This window comes from Leptonotus elevatus, chromosome 1 (genome assembly GCF_054856555.1).
Source record: "Leptonotus elevatus isolate MCC_2025b chromosome 1, RoL_Lele_1.0, whole genome shotgun sequence".
Lineage (NCBI taxonomy): Eukaryota > Metazoa > Chordata > Actinopteri > Syngnathiformes > Syngnathidae > Leptonotus > Leptonotus elevatus.
Window position 1 is genome coordinate 37,842,481 of NC_141239.1, and position 20,801 is coordinate 37,863,281.

Sequence of the window (20,801 nt, forward strand, 5' to 3'; positions counted from 1 at the left end):
ATATTCTGATTAACATTGTATTTGTGGAATATGAGTTAAGTGTCAAAATCCACCCGTTATGTAATTGTTTTAAATTCACATCCGAGGGCGGCCACTTTGTCCGACCGAAAATGACATCACACTTGCAGTGTTGCCATCAACCCAGTAAGGAAAGTAGCTATTGGCCGTCCTAAAACTCAGTCAAAGTTGCTAAATGACATCATTGCCTAATTTGCATACTTGGAAATGTGCATGTAATAGTAATGCACGCTGTAGGAAAGAGGAATAATGTCGTAATAGAGGCAACAAGTGAGTAAAAAAGAAAAAGAAGGAAAAAAAAGCACTCTCAAGAAAACCAGAAAATGTCGCTAGTTGTTTTTGACACAAAAAAAAGTCGCCGGGAGGGTTTGAAAATTCGCCAGATTTAGCGAGAAAGTTGGCAACACTGTACACTGGCTCAGGGCTCGAATAAAACCACGGCTCAGCTTGCAAACATCAGATGACCAAACTCAGAAAACAGGTGAGCCATGATTGGTTGTTACCTTTGCCCTTGTACAAGTGTGATGTCAATTCTCAGTCAACAGCAAGAGGCAAAGTGGCCGCCCCCTGAGATGGATTTTGTTGCTTAATTCATATTCCACAAATGCAATATTAATCAGAATACTGTACATATTGTCAAGAAAATTTTCGGTTGACTTCCCCTTAATCTTTTGACTTCTGGCTGCCCTCATTTTCATATTCTTGCCATCGCTCACTTCACGTCTAAATTTAGGTGCATGTATTAAGGAGCCAATCACAATCAGAAGATTATCTATGGCAACTTTCTATATGCGTATACCAGTTGAGATATTCGCTTACATGCTGTCTACATGTTCTTTCAGTGCTCAGACTTGTACATGTTAACTTTGCTAAGTTTTGACCCAGAAGTGTCCTGTTCTTGATTCTGTAAGGGGGGGGGGGGGGGGGGGGGGTTCTGCCCCCTGACTGAAAATAGCTCAGAGGGGAAGGAGAGAATGTCGTTTGCATGGAGCAGGGAAAAACACATGTGAGATGTAGTTGAGCTAAAGCGTAGCGTTGCCTCACCGGCTGTCTTGTGTACTGCTGCTCATGTGAGCCCACGAATGTCTCACGGCCACGTTCCGAGGAGCACCAGTGGCCCATGACGGCAAGATTAGTCACCCCGAGGGACGAAACAATACGGTAAGTCGCTCCTGTTGTCTTCTAAGACGTTTCATCTGGTTTCTTTCATGTCAACACTAATTGGACTGTATCACAGACTTTAAAGTGCCTGTTGTTGAGCCTAAGTAGGAATTTGATATCTTGCATGACCTTTTTATTGTATGACCCTGTTCATGGACATAGAGTTTGTTGAGTAGCATGGAGACTCCATGCTACCTACCAAACTCCATGATGGAGTTCAAGGTTACTGCGAGAAAAGTCTGAATTTCATATTTGTAGCTTGTTATTGTTGTCCCCAGTATATTTGTGGCCTAGTTTCCATATATGCTAAAAAAAAAAAAACGCTTTTGGGGCTATCTTCGTCTGCCGAGTAACTATTCCCAAGTAAGTTGAGGAGCTTCATTTAGTTATGTATGTAGGCTATGTATTTATTAGAGAATTAAGGTGTTTATTCCCCAGAATTACATGTGCAACATTCTAAGAATAAAGTTGTATTTTTTAAAGTCAATGATCAAATATGACTTAGTTCCCTTGATGTCATATCTCAACAGATTTTGACTTTTCATTTAGAAAAATACACCGTTTTGTTCTTGAAACAATCTACCCCCGCATAAAATTATTTAATATTGAAAAAGGAATGTGTTGTTGTAATTGTGTATGAATTTTTTCCCTCGTTAAACTTTGACCTCATTGACGACTTCATCTTGGGAAAAAAATAGTATCACTATTTGTGACATCGTTTTTTTCTCTAAAAATATAAATTTACTGGAACATGACTATCTTCCCTTGTGAAACTTTGAATTCAATATTAATTGAAACTTTATCTTAAAAATGATTTTATTTTCTTAAGAATATAATTTTTCATCGCAACCAAATAAATCTTCTTTTTTTTTACACACATTCACTCCCAGCCATTTCCCCTGAAGCAACCCCCTTTGCTCCCGGCTGTATTACTGGATTTTGACTGATTTTGCAAGGCCCACAGAATATTGTGTTCTATTGCTATAAAAACATGGAACCTACCAAAAGAAAGATTAGAGTATCTTCTTTCATCAGGAAAAAAATAGTATATTTATATCTGTTTTTTAGCAATTAGAATAGAATATAGCTAATTTTCTTAATTATTCACAAATCTGTTTCAAATTGTGAGGAAAACAAGCTTTGTTTCAACTTGGCCCTGGTTGATCTCTTTTGCTCTGCTGCCACCTGCTGGCCGTTTTTGTAATAACTACCATTTCTTCAACTCTGCAGTTGAGAGGCTGCATCAAAGCCTTCTTTACGCTCTAGCCGCGTAAAGAAACATACAAATATATGCGTTTTTTGGAGCAAATGAAGTTTAAAGTTGAGGACTTCTACTTTTTCTCTAAAAAAAATTTAATGTATCAATTAATTTAGTGAAAAATGGTCAACTTTTTAATAGCATTTTGGGGCACACACAGTAGATATTTTTAAGTGGCGTTAAGATTTTGAGCGAGTCCTTCCCTGGACGCAAAAGGTTTGAGAACCCCTATTGTAGGTGCATTTAATACTGTGGCTGGAAAATGACAACTCCATCAAATTCTGCTGTGTGATATCTTTTACAGGACTGCCAGAATAATGGTGGAAATAAGAGAGAAGATGGCCGCCATATCCCAGACAATCTGCCCTAGAGGCCGAGTTCCAACTGACAAGAATTTAAAGGCTCCAAAAGACGAGAAAATGCAGATGAAGAGAGAAATCTCCCTCATTAACGGAATCTGTCTCATCGTGGGCAACATGATCGGCTCTGGGATCTTCGTCTCCCCGAAGGGAGTCCTTATGCACAGCTCCTCATTTGGACTCTCCTTGCTCATCTGGGCTATCGGGGGCATGTTCTCGGTGTTCGGGGCCTTGTGCTATGCCGAGTTGGGCACCACCATCACCAAGTCTGGAGCCAGTTACGCTTACATCCTGGAGTCCTTCGGTGGCTTTCTGGCCTTCATCCGCCTGTGGACGTCCATCTTTCTGATCGAGCCGGCCAGTCAGGCTGTGATCTCGTTGACCTTCGCTAACTACCTGCTGGAGGCTTCCTATCCCACCTGCAGTCCTCCATACAATGCCGTACGCCTCATTGCAGCAGCCTGCCTATGTAAGAGTTTAAATTATTCAGGTTTTTTTTTCATCACTCAACACACTGCTCATCACATCACAAGTTAACAAGAATAACTCTCTGAGCTGTATGCTGGCCATACGGCTCGCTTCCTTTTTTTCTTTCACTATTCTAGCTGGGATAACGCAGAATTACCATTGAAACAGATCATCACCCCCCCCCCCCCCCCCACACACACAGCGGCCTCCCTCCTATTTGAGAAGCACTGTACTAAAGACCAGTTTCTCGCTAAATATGGCAACTTTTTTTTTTCTTCCCAAAAAGCGACTACTAACAAATCGAGTTATTAAGGGTGTTTTTTACTCACTTTTGGCCTCTCTCATGACGTTATTCCTCTCTCCTACAGCGTCCATTACTATTACTATTACAAATGGCCAATTGTGCAAATTAGGCAATGTCATTTAGTGACTTCTAGCAACTTTTAGGACAGCCAATAGTTACTTTCCTTACTTGGGAGTTGGTACCACTGCTAAAGATAAAAACTGATGTTAGTTCAAAACTTTATGCAGTAAAAGAACCAAAAAACTAACCAACAAACAAACAAAAACATACCGGTAAAACATTTTTTTAAATGAGTAGTTTTGAAGTCTTTTGTCTCCTCTATAATAAAAAATAAAATAACTCACCACTAATAACTCCTGGTAAACATTCACAATCTTGGAATGAAATACATTAATTGTATTGAAAAATTTGCTTTCAGAAGGATCATAGGATTAATTTTAGCAGTATGGTTCATTAATTACTTAACCTAGTATCATAGAGGTGTTTTTATTTTTTTAAGTCAGTGGTGGGGAAAAAATTACATTGTACTTAAGTGGAACTTAGAAGTACAAATTTTGTGTTAAAAAAGTGTGTGTGGTTTTTTTTTTACATCATGTTGTCATCCGCAGAGGTTGAATTAAGTCACAAGCTTATTTTGACCAAGTTAGATGTAGAAAGTACAACAAAAGTTGGCTAAGTGAGCTTCAAGTAGCTAGCTAGCTAGCTATTGTTAGAGTAGACAATATTAAGTATTGTACTCTTTGCGTGTTCAATTAACTGAATGGTGAGATCCTGGTGAAGAAGTCCCTTTGCAAAGGTATAGTTATAACAGAACCTTCTGATCACACAATTGAAGTCACCCAAGCAGTGTTCTGTTCAAAAGTGTGCTCCTCCTTCAGCCCACAGTACATTTATTTGCAACTCAGTGAATACAAGAAAATCCCCCTTCTCCTCCCATCAGCAAGTTCAGCAAGTTCCCATAGGTATAAATCAGATTAGAGAAAAACAATAATAATAAGCCTGTGACTCCCTTCTTCCGACCGGCAGAGACCGGCCCTCCCATTTGAGATAGCAAATGTACAAACCCGTTGCCCTTTCTCATGAAAGTAACACAGATAAGAATACAATTCTATTCATTGAGCCATACTGCTATAACTAAATCCAAAACGGCTAAAATATAAATTAAAACTAAAAAAAAAACAATGTTAATAACTCATCACTATCTAGATGGCCTACAGTTTTTCTAGCTCGATAGCTAGATAAATATAACCTAGCAATAGCCAGATTGATCATTGTGATTCACTCAAGGGAGTTCTCCACAATATCAATCTTGGACAGCTCCACAGTGATTTGCTCGGGAAAGGCGGGACATCTGTTCAATACTTAAAGCTGATTGGATGATGCGGCATCTTATGCACGTTTGTTTTGATCAATCACGACCACGGATGAAAATGTCTTCGTTCTCGTCAAGGGGGGGGGGGGGGGGGGTTTCGAACATCTTTGCCAGCTAAAAGTGCACAAAGCTGTTGTTCAACATTTAACAAGTGAGTAATTCTGCGTGAAAAGTGATTTTATTTCCTACGGCGTCGGCGCTTGCTGGTTTCGTCACAGCTGCATATCCCGCCGCCGAACACAGTGCAAGGTACAAGATGTATTCACTCACTCACTAATACCGTGAGAATTCATCTTGCAGGGCAAGGTTAAAATAGATACTTTATTAAAATGTCACAGCAGCAATCATAATAGCATTAATAATAATGTGCAGTATGTAGTGCTGCCAACACAGTACAAAACAAAAACAAAAGAAAGCATTGAGGAGTGAATACAATTGATTTAAATTGGATCATAACAAGAAAAAAGAGTGAAAATTTAATTCATTCATTTTTATAGCGCTTTTCTGGACACTCAAAGACGCGTTACAATGAATACATTATTCACGTTCTCACACATTCACACTCAGGTGGTGGTAAACTAAATAAGTAGCCGCAGGTTGACAAAAGCGTGGCTGCCAGTGTGCACCTGCCCAGTCTGACCGCCACCAAACATTCGCACCTTTCAGATACTAGTGTGAGTGACACCGGAGGTAATGTGTGTGAAGTGTCTTGCCCAAGGACACAACACATGACTTGGAGAGAGCAGGAACCGAACAGCGGACCTTCCAGTCACTGAACAACCGGCGCTACTTCCTGAGCCGCGGCTGCCAACGAGGTCACGGTCCTTGTGGTCCCTAAAATGCCTCCAATATGAATAATCTCTAAATGAATAATTTCACGCTAACAATGCACCAAAGTCAGCCTTGCCGGACCTCGCTTGGAATCGCGCTAAATCGTCGCCTCTGTCGTCTGTCCTTCTGCAGGCTTGCTCATCTTCATCAATTGTGCCTGCGTGAAGTGGGGGACTATGGTCCAGGACATCTTCACATACGCTAAACTGTCGGCCCTCCTCCTCATCATAACGGTAGGGATCCTGAAATTGTCCACCGGTAAGTGGCAATGAATCAACAAAGCTCATTACGTGAACATAAAGTGGCTTACACTTACTCTATTTCTCGGTCTAGGGGAGAGTAAAAGCTTTGAAAGCCCTTTTGAAGGTTCCTCCACGGACCCTGGAGCCATCGCTTTGGCCCTTTACTCAGCTTTGTTCTCATACTCCGGGTGGGACACGCTCAACTTTGTCACGGAAGAGATTCAGAATCCAGAGAGGTAATATGAAGAATGGACATAGAAAGTAAAATCATTTCTATTCAATTCATCCTTTCGAGGTGGTCTGTGTCATTGTGACGTCTCGAGTCAAAGCTACATTTGTAATCGTCTAACTAGCTACCTACCTAGCATATTGTTGTCAGCTAAATTCTGTACTTGTGACCATTTCTTTTAACTCATTCACTCCCACCATTTTCACTGAAGCAACCCCCTTCGCTCTCAGCTGTTTTACTGGCCCACAGAATATTGGGTTCTATTGCTATAAAAACATGAAACTTACCAAAAGAAAGATTAGAGTCTCTTCTTTCATCAGGAAAAATATATTTCTATCTGTTTCCATTTCTGCTAAGTTTCATCATTATTCACAAATCTGTATAGAAATGTGGATAAATGAGCTTTTTTCAACATGGACCTGGTTGATTTATTTTGCTCTGTTGCCACCTGCTGGCCGTTTTTGTAATAACTACCATTTCCTCAACCGTTCTCTGCAGTTGAGAGGCTGCATCAAAGCCTTCTGTATGCTCTAGCACAGTAGAGGGCAAACTAGGTCCTCGAGGGCCGCAGTCCTGCAGGTTTTGGATGTTTCCCTGCTCCAACACAGCTGATTCCAATCAACAGGATCGTTATCAGGCGTAGGCAGGCAGAGCTTGCTGATGAGCTGATCATAGATCAGCTGTGTTGGACAAGGTCAACATCCAAAACCTGCGGTGCTCCGGCCCTGGAGAACCGAGTGTGCCCACCCCTGCTTTAGCATAAAAAACATATTAATACGTCTTTGGGACACTTAAAACATTTAAAATATATTTATACGTTTTGGGGAGCAAATGAGTTAATCAACGGGGCCCATTTATGTCCATGGAGTCAAAAAAAAAATCCTTCTTAGACATTTACATTATATATTAGGGGTGAGAATCTTTGAATGTCTCATGATTCGATTCGATTCTGATTTTTGGGTCTGCAATTCGATTCAGAATCGATTTTTGATTCAAAATGATTTGATTGGCAATGATTTTTGCTTCAATTTATAGATGTTCAAGGAATCGTAATGATCTACTCCAGTCTGACTCGCTAATGCTAATTAGCGCGCTACTCGCGGCACTTTTATCACTCAAAAGAACGGCTCCACGCTGCAAAAAAACAACTTTTATTGGAATAACTTGATCGTGACTTTTTCCTTCTACTCTCTAATGTGGCTACAACCTAACAGTGTATCAGACCGCGTGACACCACACTGCCCCTAAGTGGCCAAATTAGGTACAACATGAACAGCGCTCCCAATAAAGGCACACACAAACAAAGGGAAGACAGTATAAAATAATTTAAATAAAATCAATTTTGGGACATTTAAAATCGATTCTGAATCGTATCAAATGAGAATCGATTTTTTTGGGGGGGGCACACCCCTATTATATATCAGTTTTTTTGTGGCACCTACCTCTTTTTAAGCCTATCTATCTATTCTTCTGCTTCTAGCCAGTCTTTCTTTGATAACAATGCGTTGTTCTTGCCACAGGAATCTACCCCTGGCCATTGCCATCTCCATGCCCATCGTGACAGTCATTTATCTGCTGACCAATGTGGCCTACTACGTGGTGCTGGACATGCCCTCTCTGCTGGCCAGTGACGCCGTCGCTGTGGTGAGGCATCAAGAGCCGCTCGTCTGCTAAATGTAGTCCTAGTCTTCCTGGAATGCTTTGACTTAACGTGTTTTTCCCCCCATTTGAGATCAAATCTGAGGTAAACAAATTGTGATTATTTGGAAATTGAGTGTGCAAAATCGGATTCCACAGACTTTTGGGAATGAAGCTCTGGGACCATTCAAATGGATCATCCCCGTGTCAGTGGCCATGTCGTGCTACGGAGGCCTCAATGCATCTATTATTGCCGCTTCAAGGTAATCTTCAAAACAGCAGTGATGGGAAGTAATTAAGCGCAATTACTTTATTATCTAAGTAGTGAAGGAGTTGAATCAGTACATAGTAGCACATTCTGTCTTTCAATCGTAACTTTCAGCAAACTACGGATATTAAAGTAACATGTTAGATTACTAGTTACTTGAAATGGCCGCCATGAATATACCAGCATCATCACTGCCAGTGCTGGCAAGGCTCAAGATGACAAGATGAGACCGGCTGGCTTGACTGACTCAGATTTAAAAAAAAAAAAAAAGTCAAAATCCTAGCTCTAACAGTTTTGCAAGTTACCTTTATGTATAATAATATATGCTTTCGGCGCAGGTTGTTCTTTGTTGGTGCTCGCGAGGGTCACCTCCCTGACACCCTCAGTCTGATCCATTTGGAGCGCTACACGCCCATCCCTGCACTCTTGTTCAATGTAAGGACATCTCATCTTGAACTTGAATGCAGTATTTAATTCAATACGTAAAAAAAAAAAAAAACACTATAAATAAATGATTTATTTATTGTATCATCGCAGGGCATGATGGGCCTCATTTTTCTCTGCGTGGAGGATGTGTTCCAGCTGATCAACTATTTCAGTTTCGGCTACTGGCTCTACGTGGGCTTGTCTGTGGCCGGCCTCATCTATCTGCGCTTCACCCAGCCAGACAGACCCAGACCTGTCAAGGTGTTGCGTTTGCTTATGCTTTTTTGACCGTTTTTTTCTGAAATGAGACGCTTGCACGTAATGTCGTATTCTGAAACGTCTGCATGGTTGATGGTTGTGGAACGTGCCAAGAGAGTTCACCTGCCAAAAATCCCTTAGATTAGTGGTTCTCGAACTTTTCGCACCAAGTAGCCCCTGAAACATTACATAGCTGTCCGAGTACCACCATCATGATCGACAATAAAATGCAGCAGGCTGGGTTAATCAAAAACGAGACTGACGTCTTAAAAAGTAGTGTAAGTGGGGTCTAGTAGGCTGGACCAGGAAGTCTGTGGCCTGATAAACTATAAATTAAAAAAAAAGGTCAAAACATGTTCTGTTTTGTTTTTTGGGCTAATAATTACAAATACATCCTGAAAATATTCATTATTGTGTTATTGCAGAATAATTTCGAAAAATTTACAAAAAATGAGCGCACTTTTTTTTTTCTCCGTCAAATTATGAATAACAGCCACATTTCAGAATGTCATTTACCGGTCAGTGCAGAGCCGTATATTGACCATTTGCACCGACGTTACGTGATCACGTGACTGCCCTATGACGGACGGCGGAAGGAAATGATTGTTGAATGGAAGTGGACGTGGCCTGGAGCGACTTATTATTTTACAAATGAAAAGTTATTATTGCCCATCGAGCCATGGAATCTACGACTGCAACCGAAGTTCGCCTGTCAGTCGAAGTTGCACATTTAGTCGGGACTCATAGAGCGCGATATTTACTTAAGTATCGCTAGTTTGAAAACAGCCCCTTACCTTCTGTTGCCAGCTGTTTTTACCAAGTTAATCAAATCGCCGGAATTCACAGCGCACGACCTAAATTATTATGTAGTCAATGCCGTCTCTCCTCCTTACACCGGGGCTGATTTAAGAGCTTGTCGCTGGCTGAGTCTCTGGGACGAGATGCTGCGCTCACACCGGGGGACAATGTACCTCGTAAATTGCAAAGGTACAACTCGTTTATCATGCGAACTGACTTATTATGACACATTCCGTCCAATAGGGCTCTGAGTAAGTGGTTGTCAGTGAGCCCTCCAGTGGACAAAATTAGAAACAACAGTTAATTTTAGTGAAGGCCAGATTAGACTCCATGACAGGCCATTTTTGGCCCGTGGGCCGTATGTTTGACACCCCTGCTGTAAACCAATTCAACATTATGCTCGGTTTGAACATTAACTATACTCCTAAATATAGAGAAATTAAAATCTGTACATAAGATAATGATTAAATTAAAATGTATTGCACATATAAATTAGGTAAAAAGTGTATCTAAAAAGTATAAAAACAAACAGTTGTTAAAGATTAAATGCTAATGTACTAAGAAGTTAAATACAACTGAACTTTACATAGGCAGTGATTCTTTCGTGTACCTCTAGAGGGAGCCCGTGTACCACTACTAGTATTGCTTTAGATTAGATTATACTTACTAGGAGTGTGAATTGCCTAGTACCTTTCGATTCGTATCACGATTCATAGGTCACGATTCGATTTGATAGCGATTAATCCCGATGCGAAACTAAAAATTGATTATTACGATTTTTTGTTGTTGTTGAAAATACTAATCAGTAAACTTGTACATGTACACTGTAAGATTTGTATGAAAATGTATTTATTTATCTGAAAATTCTGTCTTATAACTGAGCCACTGCATTTAACAAACAGGTTTCATGTTTGAACTGCACTGAAATCAAATATTAAGGCTTAATGTTCCATTAATATAACATTCTTCCATGCCTAATGTGTGAATCCTAACCCTAAGTAAGACGTTTTTTTGAATATTCCCATCAAAAATTGATGTTTAAAAATCGATTCGACCGCATGTAGAATCGATTCGAGAATCGTGCACTGTAAGATTGCGATATATTGCCGAATCGATATTTTGTAACACCCCTAATAATTAGGTATTATGTAGTATAATTTTTTTGGGCAAAAGTCAATAATCAATACCATAAATTCTTTCAATAATGTTCTTTGCGCCCTCACTAGTCTAAACAAGGCATTCTGATTAATTTTGCGTTTGTGAAATATGGATTATGCAGCAAAATCCACCATTGGGGCGGCCATTTTGCCACTTGCTGTCGACTTAAAATGACATCACAGTTGCTCAACGGCTTAGGCAATGACCAATCACGGCTCACCTGTTTTCTAAAGCTGAGCCGTGATTGAGCGTCACCTGAGCTCTTGCTGGCTAACTCATATTCCACAAACACAATATTAATCAGAATGCCATGTTTAGACTCGTGGGACCACACAGAATAATATTTTCAAGATTTTTGGGGGGTTGACTTACAAGCATCATCACAACATTTGTAGATGACTGGCTGGCAAGGCCAACTGGACGGCTCCACTGAAACATCATCTGCTTCCTTTCCCAGAAAGAGATTATTATTACGACTAGGCCTGAAAACAGATCATCTGCCAAGGCAGTGCGTGTTACTTCTACTATCTCTAACGGTCTTTTTCTTGAAAAGCAATCATTCAAGAGTCAAGACAGTAGCTGGCGAAAGGAAATTCTAATGCATCTGTGTTGAATCTTCTCTCCACAGCTGACCTTGTTCTTCCCGTTCATCTACTGCCTGTGCAGCCTGTTCTTAGTCATTGTCCCCCTGTACGGAGACACCATCAACTCTCTCATCGGCATTGCCATCGCCCTCTCCGGGGTGCCCGTTTATTACGTGGCCATCCACCTGCCCGAGGATAGGAGGCCCAAATTCCTGCGCACGCTCAACAGTAAATGCCTCTTATTTAAATATCTTGTTTTCTCTGGAAGAAATTCATATTCCCTTCCTCTTTCAACAGCTTTTGCTACCAGAAGCACCCAAAAGCTGCTCTACTGCTGCTTGACGCAAGCGGACGGTAAAAGACAGTGAGCTTGTGGACAAACATCGTGGTGAGGCCGCCCATGGTGCTGACGTTTTGTCTCGCCACGAGCAGAAAAACAAGCGCCGGCACGTGTCTGTGACCGCGTCACACGCCAGGTCAAGTTTTAAAAAAAAGGCCTGCGGTATCAAATGACGGCTGAGGGCGCAGGCACTTGTAACTCGGAAAAAGAAATATACACGACTCGCAAAATGTAGGTGCTGCCCACTCATGAAACAAGATGGCCGTAAATCAATCATTTGATATTAGACGTGGCTTTGGCCTCAGCACAAAAAATTGTTGAACAGTTGAATATCAAAAGTTGAGATGAAAACAAATTCATATCCTTGTCAAGGTTTTGTATATTGTAGGTTGATTCTGAAATTTTACACGATAAGCCCAATAGCCCTAACTTTTTAGGAGTAGTGTAGTTCTCAATAGAGATCATTCAGTATCTTCCATGAGGATTTGAACAAAACCTTATTCTCGAGTGTGAACCTTGTCTGACTGGAACACATTTGTATTCGATGGCTCAGCATTGATTTAGTATTTAATGGTGTTTACTGTTTTTGTTATGAATTTGTTTGAACTGTTTGACTTACTCCATGTACAGCACTTTGTATGCAGGGATGGTGATTTTTTAAAGTGCCCTATAAATAAAGTTGAGTTGAAAACTGAACTGAAAGGGTCTTCTACAATGCATGGACTTGTGGATTGTATGACCGCTTATGGCATTTGTAGAAACTTTGTATAATGATGTGTAATAGGATTTTTCTATGAACAAGATTTCAGAAATAAGTTCAGTTCAACCAGATGTTGTAAGTGAGCTGCTTTAATTAATCACATTCATTAAAATGATTGATTCTAATCTTACCCCCATTTCTTTCTTCTATTCAATCATTTTCTATCATGAGCGAGCTTTTTTTTTCTTTAATGAGTGTAGAATTTTTTTCTTTTTCAATGTTCATTCATTTGAAAAAACACTATTAATTTCAATAATTTGCCCAAAAAATCTATCACATCAAAGTACTTTTTTAAAATATAATCGTAAGTCTAGTATTTGCTAAATATATTTAGTTGGTCACGTCTTACAAAAGGCTTCCATGTTTCGCTGCCATCTTTCTGCTATGGATACCTGAAGGAGAAGAACTTTGTGAAGGTGTTAATCTTGCAAAGTTTGGTCTCTGTGGGCATTGTAGTGCGCGTGCTTCAAAGTGCATGCGCTTCAAATGTAGGTTCTTGCATTCTACTAGTTCACCACTAGATGGCACTAAATTAAACTGTCCATTTCAAGGCGTGTCTTTTTAGCTGGCCAGCACCATATTTGAAGTGGCAGATATGCGAGAGAAAAAAACTCAGAAAGTTATGAGAACTACACATAACGTACTACTCGACTGTTTGTGCCAATACTTTTCAGTCGGGGTTCCAAATAGCAGATTATGTTGATATGATGTTAAGCATTCACTCTTTGAAGCGTTGTGTACTGCCACTGGCCAGACAAAGTAGCCTCACTTTGTCCACACCCGGACGATCAAACATTTAAGTTAATTTGTTTAAATGTATATTTACTTGTATATTTATGTTTCCAGAATTATTCGTTCATACATTTTGGGTTGTTGTTTTTTCTACAAGTATCTAAATTGATGTGCCGAATCTGCGACTCTCTGTCATTAGCATTTACCTAAAGTATGCTAGCATCTGATTGGTTAGTGTTAGTCAGCTAATAAGGGACCAGGAAGTGTTGTCGCTCAAGCTGCGGGGAATGACGAGTAAAGTTTTAATTTAAGAATGAATCCGTCTCCATCCTGCCTTTTCATTTTATAAACAGTGTCCCATTAACCACCAACGAATTCTCACATGATTAGACTATAGCTACGCTACGTGTATTTCTCGTAAGTTTCTGAGTTATTTTTCTCGTAATTTTGCCCCCGCCCCCTCATAAAAAAAAAATCTATATTTATACGTGGCCCTAATACACCGTCGTACGGTAGTGATGGTGTTCCAGTCCCAAAAATATCACAGCTAAAACTGTCTAATATACATGTTTAAATCGCAAAGCCACTTTAGGACTTTTGATGTGAAAGATAAAAAATAAAAAAACTCTTACAACACACACGGCAGGAGAATTGTAAACAAGGAGTAACACAAATGTATTGGGGATGTTGTCCAAAACATTCGCAAAGAACCCTAGACATAGATGGTCGCGTTCTACTTTTGTTGTTGTGAGTAGCAAATTATTGCACAGCAACATGCAGCACATTTGACAGTGTTAACATTATTAACATTGTTTTACTGTTTGATTTATATTTTAACCGTTTTGATTTTAGTTAGAGCTGTGTAATAATAAGACAACAGTTAATTCATATGTTATTCAATCTATAGTCCATTGTTCTCTTTTCTGGGAAAGAGATGTCTAAGTTGTTTCTGAGTTATCTATGTATCAGGAATGTTTGGAAGGTCACGCAGAGGTCTGTCCATAAATGATCTGGTCCAGGAGGTGCCGGGACCAATTATTTACCCACATCTGTAGTGGACTAAGATACGAGCTGAAGATTTATTATCTGTTTTGTATTTCACTCTTCCCACACGGACAAGGATGAAGGAGAGGGAGAGTATTTTTTGTAAACACTGCTTTTGTATAAGTGAGGGTGAGCGGAGAGAGAGAAGGGCACATTCGAGGACTCCGTCTGATTCAGCAAGGGTCCAGAATGACTTTGGAAATTTCTAAATAAAATACTTGCAAGTAAGCCTCTTCACTAGATCTCAACTTTGAGTTTTATTTCAATACGCAAGAAAACCTTTGGCAGTTTTCCAACAACAGCATAACTGAAAATATTTGTAGCAGTAAATTTTCATGGCATTTTATCATTGCAGAACGGCCATCAGATGGAAGTGATTTTCATTCAAATGTCAATCAGGCAATACTATTTGTAACCTTGCATGCGTAAAACGTTATTGCAAATTAAATTGAAATACAATAATTGAAATGCAATTCTCATGTTTTTATGTTTTGTTCATGACAAGGTGCAGTTGGTGCTCTCAAAGCCAGCGCAGAGCCACTTGTTGGTGAAGCGTTTGTATCCCTCAGCTTCAATCAGGTCACTTCCTGAAAGGAAAATTGACACGGCAAAGCAGAGGCTGAAATCTGATTGGACAAAAAAAGCTAACATCCACATAGATGTACTGGAAGCGGTTCAGCCAAAAGAATTTCTACAAAATGAAGAGAATATAATGTTAAGGATACATTTGTTCACTATCATGGAACAATTGTTAGAATTTAGGTTGGCAAAGGCTTCATAGTTTAAGGAAAGTTTAAGGAAAGTTTAAGGAAATGTAGCGGATGTCGTCTGCACTCAATTTACAAGCAATAATGTGGATTCCTGCGCACTTGATGTACTGACCATCCATCAGGTTCTGGAGGCTGCAGAAGTTGGTGCTGTTATCCGCTGGATCTTTGGAGGTCTCAGACATTCCTTCGCCCTGTATGCAACACAAACACATTGATCAGCCATCAAATAAATATTCATGTTCATGGGAAGTGTTTCTTAGATTTTCTACAAAATTGCGAATGACACGTGCGTTACTGATTTTGATGTGAATGTCCACAGGCATGGGATCGAACCCACAACCCTCTACCACTGAGCCATGAGCTCTGCTACAGCTTCTTTCAAAAAGCCCCTTTTACACTTACAATGACATTTAAAACATTTTTATAAATGGCTTTTAAGGAGATGACAAGCGCAAATAACGTACGGTCACTTTGCAAACGGTGGACTGCTCCAGAAGGAACTGCAGGTCGTTGACTTTCTTGGTCTTTGGAGACGTGTGCGTGGCTGTTATCAGGTATGGGGCGGTCGATACGAGCTGCAACCAGTTTGGAATTCATGTCAGCCAAGTGTGGTGTATTACAATTGATTTCGATTCAACATTATTACTTATTAGGCTAGTTGAACTGCTTCAAACCTGAAAGGTTAAATACGGGCTAGCCACATAATTAAGATTCCAAAGAGTTATCTAAAGATTTTCAGAAATCCCCGGGTGACAAGAAGTGCAGGAAAAGGAGTTTGTGGTTTAGAGATTAGTAAAGGGATAAAGATACAGATAACTTGAATGTCTGGTTTCTTGCTCTGGCAGACTTACAAAGATCTTTTTCATATTCAGAAGTAATATGAGCTTTTCATTCTCCAGCCCTATAAAGTAGTGGAGCGATTGGCGGCAACCTCATAACAAACAAAGGAATTTCATTCCTGTCAACTAAAATGGCTCTTTATTTTCGGCGACTAAAATTGGATTCAAACTAAAATACAACCAGATGACTAAATTATGACAAAAACATGAATTTGTTTTAGTCAAAAGACTATAACTACAATAAAATGTAAATTTCTTGTCAAAATGAACACTGATTTACAGAGAACAAAACTCCTGACCAGCCACAATATTAGGTACACGTCACAATCTAATGATATTCAAGCAGCATATAATGTTATATACAGTGGTGCCTTGACTCAACTCATTCCCTCCCAGCCATTTTCACTGAAGCAACCCCCTTTGCTCCCAGCTGTTTTAATGGATTTTGACTGATTTGACAAGGCCTACAGAATATTGTGTTCTATTGCTATAAAAACATGGAAGCTACCAAAAGAAAGATTCTTTCATCAGAAAAAAAGTATATTTCTGTTTCCGTTTTGCAGCATTTAGCATTAGAATATAGCTAAGTTTAATCATTATTCACAAATCTGTTTCAAATTTTTCGGAAAACAGCTTTGTTTCAATTTGGCCCTGGTTGATCTATTTTGCTCTGCTGCCCCCTGTTGGCCGTTTTTGCAATAACTACCATTTATTCAACCGTTCTGTGCAGTTGAGAGGCTGCATCAAAGCCTTCTGTATGCTCTAGCATAAAGAAACATAAACAACGTATAAATACGTCTTTGGGAGAATTCAAATGTTTTAAATAGAATGTATTTATACGTTTTTGGGAGCAAATGAGTGAAGTTTAGGACTTATACTTTTTCTATAAAAAATGAATTTATCAACTTTTTAATTGTTATAGCATTTAGGGGCACACTCTGTAGATATTTTTTAAGTGGCATTAAGATTATGAGCGTCCTTGACAAAAAAAAAATCTTCCCTGGACGCAAAAAGTTTGAGAACCTCTATTGTAGGTGTATTTAATACTAAAACAATTCTATCTGTTTCCGTTTTGCAGCAATTAGCATTAGAATATAGCTAAGTGTCATCATTATTCACAAATCTATTTAGAACTGTGCGTAAATTAGCTTTTTTCAACATGGCCCTGGTTGATCTCGTCTGCTCTGCTGTCACCTGCTGGCCATTTGTGTAATAACTACCATTTTTTTTCAACCATTCTCTGCAATTTAGAGGCTGCATCAAAGCATTAAAAAAAACATTAAAAACGTATAAATACATCTTTTAAAATAGAACATATTTATACGTTTTTGGGAGCAAATGTTAATTTGTTCTTTGACCACGTGTAACTTGTATCTCAAATCATCTTTCCCTATGGAAATGAATGGAAATGCCATTTGTCTGTTTCAGCACCGCATAAAACACCAACAAAATTGTCTCTTTTTTTTTTTTTAGAAAGAAAGAAAGAAAGATAGGACTCTAGACTAAAACATACAGTGAAATCATAATTAAATAGAATGTAAAGAATCAAACTGTTTGAGCATCGCAATTTCTCAAGGGATTGTGCAAGCGTACCTAGTGGGATGTCTGATGAGTGTAGTAGTAGTAGTAGTGACAATAATAATAATAATAATAATAATAATAATAATAATAATAATAATAATAATAATAATAAATGGTCTGACTTCATATGAGCACGTCTCTCCTGCGTCTAGGCAGCTTTGTTGGATCTGCCAGGCCTTGATCTGGTCGACCAATGTTCCATAGACATCTTCACACGGGATGCCAAACAGCCTGCAAAGCAGAGAGCAGCGACACACTTTTTTTTGTGACTGTAATATTCACAAAATGTTATCGATTCCAGAATTGAAAAATTCAACTTCAGTTGGCTATGTTATCTAACAATCTTGAGAATATGAAACTTGGGAGTCCTGTATTAGACTGCTAGGAAAGCCTCGTTTAACATGTGTGTAACTCATTTTCTCCATGGCAGCGCAGAAGTTCACGCCTTACAGATTGTGACAAAATGCATTTTTTACAGTTGTGGTCAGAAGTTGATATCGCATTAAAGTACTTCTCTCTCTCTCTCTCTCTCTCTCTCTCTGATTATTTGGACAAAAATGTCGATTTTGATATTTCTCAACAAATAGCCTCCTTGAGGCCTCTATTTTCTTTTCATCTCTCTTTTTTTCCCCGGAGAGCTCAGTTCATTCGGTAATTTTACCGATTTGACACGTCATCATCATTGCTCTCTTTTTTTAAATTATTTATATATATTTTTTTATACATTTTTATTTTGTATGTTGGCCTCTATTTTCATTTCCCAGCAGCATTAAGTTTAAATTGTAATAGAATTGTATGAAAATAAGCAATTATTAGAACAAGTGCATCTTTAACCAATGTGTTTTTAGTAGGGGCATCAGAAGATGACATTTTTTAATCATAATTAATAGCATGACTGCAATAGTTAACTTTAAATTTGACATTGGTTCTAAATGTACAATAAAATGTACCGGTACAGTAAAATAAAATAAAAATCATACTCTTGTTCACATAAAAGTGGGAAAAAATGTTAAACTAATAGAAATATGGCGACATCTTTTATTAATTGATACAGTAATTTCATAATAATTCATCAAATCGAGTTGAAATAAAAAAGATGTACTGTATTGTAAAAAAATGAGTGTAATTGATGTGTTGAGGTAATTTTTCTGCCACTAGATGGCATAATTGCATTTGTAAGATGTTGGTGACAGCTCAGTGCATTTTTCTTTTCACTATTAAGAGCCATCTAATCTTTAACATGAAGTAACGTGTGGATTTCTGCACATTTTTGAAATTGTTTTAAAATACAAAATGACCCCAGTCTCCACAAATATATGCATTATTATTACATTTATGACTGCGTTGCAACTGGAATTCCCGCAGTACAGGCTTTCCAAGTAAGGGGCGGTCATTAATCGCATGTTAAAAAAATGTTGGTGGTGTTAAAGGAACGTTAAATTAACTAAAAATGAACGCACACATTTTGACATATTAACACCAATCTTGCCTGAGTCGCAGAAAATCACCACAAATTTTCATTTGTTGCTGTTTTAAGGGATGAAATTAAAATCAAGTATGAGCTATGAAATATAAAACTGGAAGATGAAAAATGATCGCGATGGTCCTCCCAAAGCAAGTCTACTCATTTTCTTTATGTAACCAAATGCATTTGAGACAAAAGATGAGTTGCCATTTGGTGTGGTCTGTCATGGATGTGTTAATTGGCACAAAATTATTAAATCAAATTTCCAACTGCGCTAATATGACTTCATTTAAACAAGAAAATACCACAAGGAGCAACAATAAGATAAACAAACTTGGGCTGATCCATCAGAAGATGAATTGTAAATTGAATGTGAAAGTTGAGGCTGATTTCATCTGTTGAGAGGTCAAACTTTTAAAGGGTTCAAATCTCGAATGATTGCCTCACCCGCTATTGGAATTGACTTTCCACTGATATTTTAATAGTTTCAGAAAATTCCAGGTTAATATCTTTTACCTAATGTACTGGTTGCTAAGGACATTTTTCTCAAAACTAGGGATTTCAACATGGCAACATTAAAATTGCTGTAACTTTGTAATTAAGTGTAGAATCTAAATATATGAATATCTCAATTTAGATTTTTTGACACATAGCCAGAGCTGGTCATATAAATGTATATAGTGAAAGTGAAACGATTTGATTCGGTTCGAATCAGTGGCATTACGAGTCAATTTGATATGATGCGGCTCATTTTGAAAGGTATGATGCAATTACTTTTTTTTTTTGTCGTCAGTTTACATACATTTGAAAGAACTTGTCAGTCCTGTAAAAGTGTACTCATATATCCCTCCAATAAAAGATGATTAGATACGTACAGTATCTTGATATATTTCAAAGTGGAACAATTTATTCATTTCGGTTCAATGCACTCACGTCTTTTAAATCAAAAACCAATGTTCCGGTTCAAAACGGTTTTTGTTACACCCATAATATTAATACATTTCAAACAACTCTGCATGTTTTAGATGTGTCCCTCCTCCAACACACCTGATTCAAATGATCAGCTCATCAGCAATCTCTGGTCATGATTCGCTACTAACGGCTTAATTTTTTGCGTTGAATTATTTTATCATTGTATGTTCTAATAAAGTGCAGTACTATAAAGTTCTATTTTTCTTATTAAAAAAACTTTTTTTTTAATTGGTGTTTTTTGTGAGTGCAGATTAATAACATTTATATTCATTTTGATGGGGAATGGTCACTTGAGTTAGGAGCGTTTTGAGTTATGAACGTGGTCGCACAGCGAAAATCACTGTACCAGGAAGACTGAGAATAATTTGTTACAGAATGGAGGCACATAGCATGACATGTTGACCTTCAAGTTAGATCATGCATTAGAATTCCGAAAGAAAGAAAAAACATCTTACCACTTGATTTTGCACTGTGCGGTGCCGTTCGCCAGCGAGATGGCGAGCGCTGCTGCGAGAATAGCAGCCGAAGCAGTAAACAGGAATCTCAAGTCCATAATTCAAGTGGGTCAACAATAACCAGAATGTGTGGTGTGCTCCACTGCATGGGTTCCTTCTGTCCACTCAAACTGGTGTGAAGGCTTAAAAGCACAACTCGTACTTCATGGGGAATGTTGCAGTGGAAAACCATCCCAAATGAATTAACACATGTGTGGGACATGGGAATATGAAACTGATGTAACCTCATGATATGAGTGGCAAGTTGTAATGAAAACAAATATTTGAATCTACAAGGCTCCTTGTTTAGTTGAGTTGAGTTGAGTTATTGAAAATGATTCAATTTCTCTTTGTTACATCTGTTGTACTTGATAGCAGGAGTTCTCCTCCTCTCTTGACAGTTCCTGAGTTAATCATACACAATTGGCAACT

The 20,801-nt window shown here is 38.6% G+C and overlaps 2 protein-coding genes across 2 annotated transcripts; one reads left to right on the forward strand and one right to left on the reverse strand.

Moving 5' to 3' along the window:
- Positions 1-978: 978 nt before the first annotated feature.
- LOC147181957 (Y+L amino acid transporter 2) lies at positions 979-12,408 on the forward strand. The gene is made up of 10 exons (XM_086097542.1): positions 979-1,179; positions 2,742-3,265; positions 5,904-6,029; positions 6,105-6,249; positions 7,763-7,886; positions 8,040-8,143; positions 8,487-8,583; positions 8,686-8,835; positions 11,417-11,600; positions 11,670-12,408. Exons 1-10 carry the CDS (start codon positions 1,139-1,141, stop codon positions 11,738-11,740), a joined length of 1,566 nt encoding a protein of 521 aa, XP_085953668.1. The 5' UTR covers positions 979-1,138; the 3' UTR covers positions 11,741-12,408.
- A 2,073-nt stretch (positions 12,409-14,481) lies between these two features.
- On the reverse strand, positions 14,482-20,483 carry LOC147181958 (uncharacterized). Its single transcript, XM_086097556.1, has 5 exons — positions 20,331-20,483; positions 17,561-17,669; positions 15,483-15,593; positions 15,131-15,209; positions 14,482-14,835 (listed from the first exon to the last, which is right to left on the reverse strand). The coding sequence occupies exons 1-5, from the start codon at positions 20,426-20,428 to the stop codon at positions 14,744-14,746; spliced, it is 489 nt and encodes a 162-aa protein (XP_085953682.1). The 5' UTR covers positions 20,429-20,483; the 3' UTR covers positions 14,482-14,743.
- Positions 20,484-20,801: the final 318 nt, after the last annotated feature.

Excerpts from the sequence above, each read along its gene's own strand:
- LOC147181957 (XM_086097542.1), top strand. The coding sequence starts at position 1,139 with ATGACGGCAAGATTAGTCACCCCGAGGGACGAAACAATACG. Across the intron at positions 8,836-11,416 it reads ACAGACCCAGACCTGTCAAG|CTGACCTTGTTCTTCCCGTT; the intron begins GTGTTGCGTTTG and ends TTCTCTCCACAG. Across the intron at positions 11,601-11,669 it reads ATTCCTGCGCACGCTCAACA|CTTTTGCTACCAGAAGCACC; the intron begins GTAAATGCCTCT and ends CTCTTTCAACAG.
- LOC147181958 (XM_086097556.1), bottom strand. The coding sequence starts at position 20,428 with ATGGACTTGAGATTCCTGTTTACTGCTTCGGCTGCTATTCTCGCAGCA. Across the intron at positions 17,670-20,330 it reads GCACAGTGCAAAATCAAGTG|GCTGTTTGGCATCCCGTGTG; the intron begins GTAAGATGTTTT and ends TCTGCTTTGCAG. Across the intron at positions 15,594-17,560 it reads GAGAGACGTGCTCATATGAA|CTCGTATCGACCGCCCCATA; the intron begins GTCAGACCATTT and ends AACTGGTTGCAG.